This window comes from Rattus rattus, chromosome 5 (genome assembly GCF_011064425.1).
Source record: "Rattus rattus isolate New Zealand chromosome 5, Rrattus_CSIRO_v1, whole genome shotgun sequence".
Lineage (NCBI taxonomy): Eukaryota > Metazoa > Chordata > Mammalia > Rodentia > Muridae > Rattus > Rattus rattus.
In genome coordinates this window covers 157,401,127-157,411,895 of record NC_046158.1, presented here as the reverse complement: position 1 = coordinate 157,411,895, position 10,769 = coordinate 157,401,127, and the positions used below count along the sequence as shown (strand labels likewise).

The window sequence follows — 10,769 nt, the reverse complement described above, 5'->3', positions numbered from 1 at the left end:
CTGTTCAGAGCGGCTGCTCTCCCAGGACTGTGAGCGCGCTCAGCCTCCTCCCACCCTCTGCGTTTGTCCGGGCCCGGTGCGCTGTGGTCTCAGAGCCCGACCGCGGAGCCTATTCGTGTCACGTGGCACCGCGGCCGGAGCCCCGGCGCTGACCCTGAGTGGAGGGAGGGACCGACTCGAAGAGGGAAGGGGCCGCTCGGCGGGGGCGGGGCAGCCCAAGTTCCCGGGATTCCCAGCAGAGCAGCGCTGTGGGGACCCAGTCTACAACCCACTGGTCACCCGCCCTGGGCCAGCGCCTCGCCTTCCTGTGAGGGTTTTGGCCAGTGATCTCTGCTCGAAGCAAGGACCTTGTTCCTGGGGTCCTGCGCCTCATCTAACCTCTCGTTCCACCCGGAGGAGCCCGGGACCTGTGCCGGTGAACCGACTCAGAAAAGTGGAGAGTGCAAGCCGAGCAGCAGCACCTGCCCACGGCGAGCGCAATAGCTGATGGAGGGGGCCCAGTGATCCTGCCCTAGACGCCTGTCTTTCTTCTCTGCAGGTCAAGCTCGCTCAGGGGAAAATGTACCAGAGCTTGGCGCTGGCCCAGAGCCCCGGCCAGGGTACCTACGCCGATTCTGGACCCTTTCTGCACTCTTCGGGAGCCGGTTCCCCGGTGTTCGTGGCACCCACTCGCGTGCCCTCCATGCTGCCGTACCTGCCTTCGTGTGAGCCGGGCTCGCAGCCTCCCGCGCTCGCCGCGCACTCTAGCTGGACGCAAGCAGTTTCCGCTGATTCCTCAGCCTTCGGCTCCGGAAGCCCGCACCCGCCAGCCACACACCCACCCGGAGCCACCGCCTTCCCGTTCGCTCACAGCCCCTCGGGGTCGGGCAGCGGCGGCAGCGCGGGAGTCCGGGACGGCGCCGCCTTCCAGAGCGCGCTGCTGGCTCGCGAACAGTATCCGACCGCGCTCGGGAGGCCCATGAGCGCCTCGTACCCCACAACCTACCCAGCATACGTGAGTCCCGACGTAGCCCCTTCGTGGACCTCTGGACCCTTCGACAGCAGCATCCTGCACGGTCTGCAAGGTCGCCCTGGTGGCCTCCCTGGCCGCAGGACCACCTTCGGTGAGTACCGGGCTGGGGCTGCCCGGTGAACCTGGCTCTAAAACTAAGGCGCGCAGCAATAAACCCGCGCGCTACGAAATGCGCAAACCCGAAATGCGCTCTTCTTCAGCCTAGTCCGATCAGCCTACTAGGTTCCCTGCTAGGACACAGGAACGTTCATAAAACACAAACGATTAAGAAAAAAAAACAAAACAAAAAACAAAAACCACTCCCTACAGAATTCTTTTTACAGCGCAATAGTAAGAGAATAATATATTTCTGATTTTCACCCGAACAAACTCAAAAAAAGCATTCTGGGTTATATCGATTAGGCTTTCACGGGAAGTTTTGAAAATTGTTTTTGGTTTTAAGACAGGGTGTCATTATGAAGACCCACCTAGTTCCAAGCTTAACAGCAATCCTCCTGCTTCAGCCTTCCAAAGTGTTGAGCTTACAGGCCTGTGCCGGGGCTGAAAATGACTTATAAAGCTCAAAATAGCGATTATTTTATCTAGTCGCCACAGCCATCTTGTTCTGCAACGCTGGCATTCCATCTTGAAAGTCCTATACCTCCCGAGAACATAGATTCTGAGGTTGTTGAGCAAGGAATCGCTCATCTGGGTTTCTGAGTATTTTTGAGGAACAGACACAGCAAAGAGGGCCAACCTCCATTTGCAGTCTCCGGGCCTTGACTAGGCCATCCCTCTGAGAACTCGGAAGCTTGGCGCCCTGATTCATAGCCTCAGTCTAGTCTCAAGCCGATCTGGTACACTTAGATAGACAAGGGCAGGCCCCGTGCCTGGTACCCACCTCCAGCCAGTAGATTGATTTCCCCCCTGCCCTGAGCCAATGTCCCACTGCTTGCATATGTGTGGTCCCTGATACCCCTGTGTCTTTTCTTCTGAGGGATGACAGTGCTTGATCCCACAACAACGCTGACAGTAGGCCCTTGTAGAATCTCAGATCTCCGTCCCCCAATCCTCTGACCTTGAGGCCCAGTCACTTTTACATTGGAGATCCTCCAGTGGGAAGGGGGTGACGGAGAAGGAGGGAAATAAGGCTCTGTTATCCATTTCCCGCTGCCTGCTTCCAAAGCATATTAAAAACACAAAGACTAGAGTGGAACCTAGTCGACAAAGGGACCATCTCAGGTGTCTGCCTTAAGGTTTGGCTTGTTTACACTCCTGCCTTATAAAAGCAGCCCTACCTAACAAATTTCACTGAAAATGAAATACAGCTAAGTATATAAATAAGTAAATACATCGCTCATTAAATGAGTACGTTCGAGACACTATAAAAGGAGGCCGAGTGCAGCAGAAGCCTTCAGGCATCCTGGTGGGGCGGAGGCCCCAGTCCTTAAGCTTCTTGTCCCCACAGTACCTGACTTCTTGGAGGAGTTCCCTGGTGAGGGCCGGGAGTGTGTCAACTGTGGAGCCCTGTCTACACCACTGTGGCGCAGGGATGGCACCGGACACTATCTATGCAACGCCTGTGGCCTCTATCACAAGATGAATGGGGTCAACCGACCGCTAGTGAGGCCCCAGAAGCGTCTGGTGAGTGTGGCAGGGAGAGGACCAGGACCACAAAGGGGATAAAAGGACTAGCTGGCTCCTACTAGCTGGTTTCTGGGTTCCTGAAGGATGGGTTAAGGATTGAAGCACAGGCACTGTAGGCTGCCCAGGGCTCCTGGTTGGGCCAGGCCAATTCATCTCCTCCAGGAGTTTGAAAAATATCCAGGGAACCATAAGGATCTGGGCAAGGAGTCCCGATAGGAACCTGGCTCAGGTCTCACAACCCACTGCAACATTGTAAACTTACAGCCCATTGCAGGTTACTTGGTACTTAACAGACAAGATAAGTTTCAAAGCCACTTGCTACACAGTCACAGGATGTCTCGGAGTCAGTTTTGAGAGTGAGTCTGACCTAGATACATATAATACACAAATACAACTCCTAGATACAGATTCTGTGGGATTCTGAGGGCTCAATCTTGCAGTAGGACTGTGTTGTTGGTAATAGTGGGTGGCAACCTAGTCCTGAGTATTAGAGGCCTGAAGGTGACCCAGCACAGATAAGGCTGAGGTGCTTTCATGGTGGTGTTGTGAGTCTAAATGAGAAGATCTTTGGATGTGTGTCCTTGGGAAACCCTTTCTGCCTGTGCTTCCAGTCTCTAGAAAACCAGGCTTCTGTCCTTTGCCTAGCTCGCTGGCTACATCTTGTTTTCACTTTTGGTTCTTTCTGGTGCATGGCAGCACAGGTTTTGGGGATATCAGGGCTCAGGCATGGGTCACAAGAAATTACTGAGGCAGGAGGTAGCTTTGCTCTATCATCTTACAGGCCAACCTTCAAGTTCAAGTTTAAAAGTGTTTGGGTTTGAGTTGGCAGCTTATGTTCTTGCTATGGAGGCTATAATGTGTTTGTGGGTCTCAGACCTGGACAAGAATCTAATCCTGAGTACCAGGCCCTCTTATCTAAAGGTGGAACCCCTCATAAGTGTCAACATCTCTGCCTAGGAACAGACTTCTTATCCTTCAAGTTTCAGAAGGTCCCATACCTATGCAGGTGGTACCTGAGGATTGGGTCCAGCCTGACGGGCGTGTGGAAGGTGGTTCTGAGTGCACAAACTTGGAGCTGTACATGCTCAGTGTTGTGGACATGAGGGGTCCTGAGACAGGAACAACCTTGTAAGCTCCAAGAGGAGGTAGGATGCAAGAAGGGGCCTCAGGGAAGCAATGCTTCCCTTCCTCTGAGCTGGGGCTTGGGATCTGCAGGCCCATTCTGCCCAATACTTTACTTCTTACCATCTGAGGAGCCACCTCAGTAGCCACTGTGCCCTCTGTGAGCTGCCCAGACTGGTGTCTGTGACATTCACTAGTGAGAAAACCATGGAGACACAGCCCAATCATAGAGGACCGAGTCCCAGGCCTCAGAGTACAGTCTCCTCAGCAGACCTGCCCTGTCCTTTGACTCTGTCCACTCTCCTCTGTGCCAGCCTCTGTGCTGGACACTCAGACACAGTGATAAACAAAGAAGAATCAGGCAAGAGGCCCTGTCTGCTCTGGGGTAGAGGGTCATACCTCCATCTCAGTTTCCTTTCAGCAGACAAGAGACAGCCTTAGACCTAATCTGCTGTGTCTCCTACAGGAGAGGATCCACTTGGAACCTTTCGAGCCTTGGCCTATCCCCAAGGCTCCAGTTGGCTCTCTCAGCTAATCTTGGGTAGCTGGGTTCTGGACACCGAGGAAGCCACTTTGCAACACTGTGTATTGCAGCTTACATTTTCCAAACAGCCTCCCTGCCTACATGACTTGCCCTCCAAGCAGGGCTCCAGCCACCTTCCCTATGTGTCCACCTTGGCAGGGCTGCCTTTGCGCTCCAAGGCTGGTGTATTTGGAGGTCCCCAGTACATGGAGCCTGGCACTCAGTGTGGCTCTCCTTCAGGTGAGCAGCCATTGAAGATGAACATCTCTTGACAAAAAAAAAAGTGCATCCAGGAAGGGCGGCCTGTTGACCAGGCTGATGGCACAAACAGGGAGGGAGGACAGGTGGAGGCTGAGAGTTGAGGGGTATGAGGTGGCATTGGGGTGTGGCAAATGGGCATGTGCCAAAATGCTCAACAGAGAGAGACAGTTCTGCCCACCTGGATCCTCAATTTCCTGTGGTCCCTTGACATGTCTGAGCTTCTGTTTCCCTAGTACACCATGAATGACAGTCGTGAAGTCTGAGGGAAGGGCAAGCACTTCTCAGGTTGTTGTTTTCCTACATTTTTAATTTCACAGAGGTAACAGATAATCACTATCAAGATTCCAACATGGTTTCTGGACTTTTCTCTTGCACTTCCGGGCATGTGAAGATCCCGGTGCTCCTTTCATCCTGTGCATGGTCTGCACATAGGACACACACTTTTACTTCTTACCCACCATGTCTCAGAAGGTTCCCATAGTTCCTAGCTGGTTCGTGGAAGAAAAGAGGCCAGAAGACAGGGTTCCCCTGAGTCTAAAGGTCCATCAGGAACTGGCAGCTGCAAAATGACAGGCACCTAGTTAAGTGTGACTTCCAGATGAACATGGATATCTTACTAGTCATATTTCAAGTACTAGCGAGGACACTCTTTTGCCTGATAGTCTAGGACCGTAGTTGAATTCTCAGCCCTGAACCATAAAGGGGATGGATGGGACTGGGGGTCAGGTGTACTGTCCAAGAGGTACTGTCCAAAGTGGGGACAGAATAATACAGTCTGACTATGAGGAAGTAGTGTCACAGCAAGGCTGGGCTGTGGAGTTCAGGAAGGGCTTAGGGTCCAGGTGTTCAGAGGAAGCTTTCACTACTAGGAAAAAGATCCCATCACACACTGATCTGTGAGCATTGCAGGAAAAGTTCAGACCTCAGGCAGCTCAGGCGACATTGAGCTTGGTGAAGACAGTTGGGCTCTCGGGAAGATTCCCCATTCCTTGCTTCCCACCAACTTCATTAGTTAGGCCCAGATTCCTGTGCCCAGCTTCCTCTCTAGCTCAGGGCCCAAGTTCCCCCAAACACAGGAAAGTCTGGGGTCTCTAGTGGGATTCAAGTGTGTGAGATCAGGGGACTCTAGGCACTGAGCACAGTGAGGGTGACACATGACAGATAGGACCCTATGCCCTCTATTCAATACTCTGTGGTTACTGGGGTTGCTGTGGGACGTGGAGGGTGTTGTCAGTGTGTGTTCTGAGCCTCTTGGAGGACAGGTGTGCAAGGGAACCAGCAGGATCCTGAGAGTTAACCTTTGGGCCTGACCTCCTCAGGAGTCTGTGGCCTTCCAGGTGCTGATCCCCCACAGAGGTGCTGGATTAGATCAATCTGACTGTTGGTCAACAATCAATAACTGTATTTCTACACTAGGCCTTCCTGGGCTCAGAACCCCACAACTAGACCCTGAAAGGTCTGTTATATCTCAGAGATGGGAAATGCCCAGAGGTGAAGGTATTGGTCCTGGGACCAGAAGGCTGAAGAGTCAAAGCTTTGTGGAGCAAAAGACAGGGCGTCCTGACAGATAGGTCCATGGCAGGCCTCAAGCCTTCAGCCCCCAGGCATCTCACTTAACCAGCTGATAACTGCTGAATCTAATTTCCATCCATTCCGTTAGCTGTCGTTTACTGCACCAAAGACCCCCAAGTCCAGAGTCCCTAATTTCTAGGCTCACCCCAGCTTACTTGCTCCGCAGTCCTCATCCCGTCGATCTGGCCTCTGCTGTTCCAACTGCCACACTGCTACCACCACCCTCTGGAGGCGCAACGCAGAGGGGGAACCAGTGTGCAATGCTTGTGGCCTCTACATGAAGCTCCACGGGGTGAGTGGCGGCGGCGGCGGGGGGGGGGTAGCTACCTCTAGAGTCGCAAGGTTGCCCTTCCTCCCCAGTGAGACAGAATGGCCCTTGGCCCCTGTCTTGAACATGTACTGGGAGTGTTAGACGTGCGTTGACTGTCTGCAAACCCACTCCTCTGGGAGTCCAAGCTGGTGCCTCCACGTCTACTATACAGACAGGTCCACCGAGGCTCAGGGATTTCCAGCCTAGGATAGATGTTGGATCTTGCTCTCTGCACTCCGCCCCTGCCTCTCAGCTCCCAGGCAGATGGGATGGCACCCAAGAGCGGAGCTGACTCAACAGGCCTGTACCTGCAGTTCAGCCCAGCATCTGAGAGGGGACTGGCTCTCTAGGGTAGATCGGGAAGGTGACTGTGCAAGGGCCCAGGGGTGAGCAGGGACAGGGAGCAGCCACCTACCCTTGCTATCCCTGCCAGGTGCCAAGGCCACTGGCGATGAAAAAGGAGAGTATCCAGACAAGAAAACGGAAGCCGAAGAACCCTGCCAAAATCAAGGGCTCCTCGGGTAAGCAGGAAGCCAGGAGGGACAACTCCCAGGCCTCCAAGTCTCAGTCTAACCCAGGTCCTGATGGTGTCCTTAGCTTTGCTGCAGGAGGGGCGCACAGGCAGACATGGGGAGGCTGAAGCTATACCTGACCCTCTGGCAGTCAGGGCTGTATGACTCTAAGAAATCTCTGAATCTCTCTGGACAAGGACGGAAGAATGGGCCACATGGCAGGAAATACGGTCTAATGTTGCACCTCCTATAAATGTTCTCCCCTTCCCTCAGGATCCACAGCCAACAGCACAGCCTCTTCTCCCACTCTCCTCAACACCGAGAGCTCAGCCACCACTTTGAAGGCAGAGTCCAGTCTGGCATCTCCAGGGTGTGCTGGACCCAATATCACCTCCCAGGTAAGGAGGATGAGACAGGGGTTGCGAGAGATAGATCCTCACACTTCTCTAGAGAAACTTGACTCTTCACCAACTCCAATCCCATCAGAACCCTCCAAGAGCTCTCCCAGAGCCTCACCATCCACATAGCCCTCAACCACCAATACGGTGGCCTCTTCCCCAGAACTGTGTGTGGCATGGTCCAGGGCCCTTCGGGTCTTGCTAGTCCTGCTCCTCAGAGGACTTTGTGCTCATTCTAGGCTGAGGGGGCCTTGGAGCAAATCACCCTATGCCATGCCTCCCAGTCCCGAGAGGTGGTAGACTTCCATACTCTGTCCTATTCCCCCTGCAGGCCTCCAGCCCAGCGGACGAATCCCTGGCCTCCAGCCATTTGGAGTTCAAGTTCGAACCTGAAGACTTTGTCTTCACCTCCTCGTCCCTGAGCCCCCAGGCTGGTCTCAGTGGGGTCCTACGTCAGGAGCCCTGGTGTGCCCTGGCCTTGGCCTAGATGCTCAGGAAACTGTTACCACAGTGTATCTCAGGAACAGAAGTTAGTTCCTGAACCAGCAGCCCCAGAGGTCCCTCACCACTGTGCCGGGGAAACTTTCCTGTGCCAATTGCCTAGAGAAAAAAACAGGCTGGTGGACAAAGGGTTGGAGACTTGGCTAGGGTAGTAATGGACTCCCCAGACCCCTCGTGGACCTCTCTGCAGCCAAGATGACTGGAGATACCCACCAATTACTTGAATTCAGCTCTTGACATCGATGGTCAAAATTTAAAGTTTGTAGCAGCTGGCAACGGTTCACAGCATCCCACAGTAAAATCCGATCCAAGTGAAACAAACATAGTCCGGGCAGGCAATAAGAAACAGGGTCTCTGGGCCCTCGAGGTCTGCATTTCTCATGTTTGACTGTGCACGGCTGAAAGACCGTTCTCTTGCTTATGGATGCAGGACTGCCAGAGACCAGTGTACAGGTTGAGCACTGTACCAGGGCACTGCCCCAAGGCAAACGCATCCCTCCAGCCGTCTTCACAGACTTCTGTATTTATTTGTATGTTGGTTTCGGGCCAGGCAGTAAAGGGCCTTTTTCTGTCAATCCGTGTACTAAGACATTTGCTGGTGGGCAGACCCACACAGATACACTGTTGGAATTGGGTGACATGTGGCCTTGTGGCTTGGCCCAGCCATCATCCCAGGAGTTGGCAACACAGCCCTATTGTCAGCTGGTGGTGACTCTGCCCAGGGCCTGCAGGTCAGTTCTATGGCCCTGGTGCAGGAAGGTGACAGGCAGCGGAAGGCAGAGGTGTTCTGTAGGCCACAGGTCTTATCTCCTTTGGCTGCTTCCTGGCCTTTCCAGGCTTCCACTTCCTGGTGAGGAAACCAAGAAGCAAGGGAGTCAAGGGGTCATCCAACCATGAAGGCCACCTCTAACCTGTCTCCTGTGTGGACCCGCGGTCTCTCCATCCAGTTCAGCCTGAGAGAGAGGCAGTGGATCTTGATTAGAAGGAAAGCAAGGGGCAGTAGCCTGCAGCATTTGCAGGCACCACAGGGACAAAGGCAAGACATGATCCTGTCACTAGCTCCGAGCAGGCAAACCTCACCACCCATGTGTCTGTGGAAGGCAAAGCCAGCTGCCTGGGTGTCTGTCATCACATCCCAGATACTGGGGTAAGGAGAGGGAGGGGACTAGAGACCCAGACACAGGCAGTACCGTGTGAATATCTCCAAGCACCCACACCCCAAGTGTGTAGATGCAGACCAGACCACAACAGCCGCATGAGGCTGTGCACAAGGTCCCAGCAACATTTCTCACCGCAGTGCTCTTCCTAGGAGCTTCATTTGTCCTAGCCTCAGTTTCCCCTTCTGTGATGAGAGAGGTGTCTGTGATCACATGCACCTTTGAGGTGGTACAGGGCACTTACCAACCAAGGGAGGTTTCCTGGAGACAGCCGCAGTGCAAGGCACAAGGCAGGTGGCATTCCCTTGGATGTCGAAGAAGGGAAGTCAGGAGAGAGGCTCATAGACATGAGATCCCTTCCACATCGGTTTCTCTGCCTCTCTTTCCTTCCTTCCTTCCTTCCTTCCGTCCATCTGTCCGTCTGTATTTCTTTCTTTTGTTTGTTTTGTTTTTTTTGTTTTGTTTTTTTTTTTTTTGAGACAGGGTCTTACTATGTAGCTCTGGCTATCCTGGAACTCATTATGTAGACCAGGCTGGCCTCAAATTCATAGAGACCTGCCTGCCTTTGCCTCCTGAGTGCTGGGATTAAAGGCATGAGCCACCACACCTGGCTTCCTTTTGCTTTTTCATTTTTTAATTTATTTTATCTGTATGAGTGCTTTGCCTGGGTGTGCGTGTGTGTGCGTGCGTGCGTCGTGTGTGTGTGTGTGTGTGTGTGTGTGTGTGTGTGTGTGTGTGTGTGTGTGTATGTTCACATGCATGCCTGGTGCCTTGGAATCCCCTGGCACTGGAGTTGCAGGTGATTGGGAACCATCTAGTGAGTGCTGAGAACTGAACGGATCATCTGAAGAAACAATAAGTAACTCCTAACCACTGAGCCATTTCTCCAGCTCCCTAATTCTGTTTCTTTCTTTCTTTTTTTTTTTTTTTATTTTTTTGGAGCTGGGGACCAACCCAGGGCCTTGTGCTTGCTAGGCAAGCGCTCTACCACTGAGCTAAATCCCCAGCCCCCAATTCTGTTTCTTAACTAAGGATTAACGAGAAGAAGGCTGTAGGTCCATCGCTGGGCATGGTTTCTGCTGCTAAATTTGAGCGTCCTCCTCTTCAATAGGAAGCCAGTGAACCAAGTCCTTAATATAGCTACCAAGAACCCTGCCACTGCCCTTCCTCCCACCTCCCATCCCCATCCTGCCCGCTGGTCATAAACCACCAGATGAGCTGTACACTCACTCAAGCCAGAGCAACTGGGGGGCTTATCTGAACAGCAGGGGGGAAAAGGAAGGCCCTGTTGTTTGCTGCCTATATAGTATGTCCGTCTCCATCACCCCAGACCCTGAAGCAGAAGAGGCCACAATACACCAAGTCTGTCCCTTCCAGAAAAAAATATTTTCTGGGCCCCCATGATTTGTCCTGAGCGGCCCAAGAAAGGAAGGAAGAAGAGGAGCACATGGGGCAGAGATGGGGAGACCAGGGTCCCGTCCATCGGAGTTTCTTGCCAGAACTGATGGGCAGAGCCCTCCAGCCACGGCTCTGCCTCACGGCTGGAGCACAGCGGACAGGCTCTCCTCCTCTACTCTGGGGTCTTCTGCAGCTTGTGTTCCTGCGTTCTCTGTAGAAGCAGGGTGACACTGACCCCGAGATACTTCAGGACAGAGCGTCTGCCACCAGACCCTGAGAGCTGTCCTACACCAGGAAGACAAATGCCGGATTGTACTGCCTCGGCATTGAACTGAGACCTAAGCCTGAAGGGTACAGCCCAAACAAGGACTGAGAGT

General features: G+C 53.3%; 1 protein-coding gene across 1 annotated transcript; it reads left to right on the top strand.

Moving 5' to 3' along the window:
• Positions 1-205: 205 nt before the first annotated feature.
• On the top strand, positions 206-8,412 carry Gata5 (GATA binding protein 5). The gene is made up of 6 exons (XM_032904938.1): positions 206-1,103; positions 2,460-2,635; positions 6,283-6,408; positions 6,860-6,947; positions 7,212-7,336; positions 7,668-8,412. The coding sequence occupies exons 1-6, from the start codon at positions 560-562 to the stop codon at positions 7,821-7,823; spliced, it is 1,215 nt and encodes a 404-aa protein (XP_032760829.1). The 5' UTR covers positions 206-559; the 3' UTR covers positions 7,824-8,412.
• Positions 8,413-10,769: the final 2,357 nt, after the last annotated feature.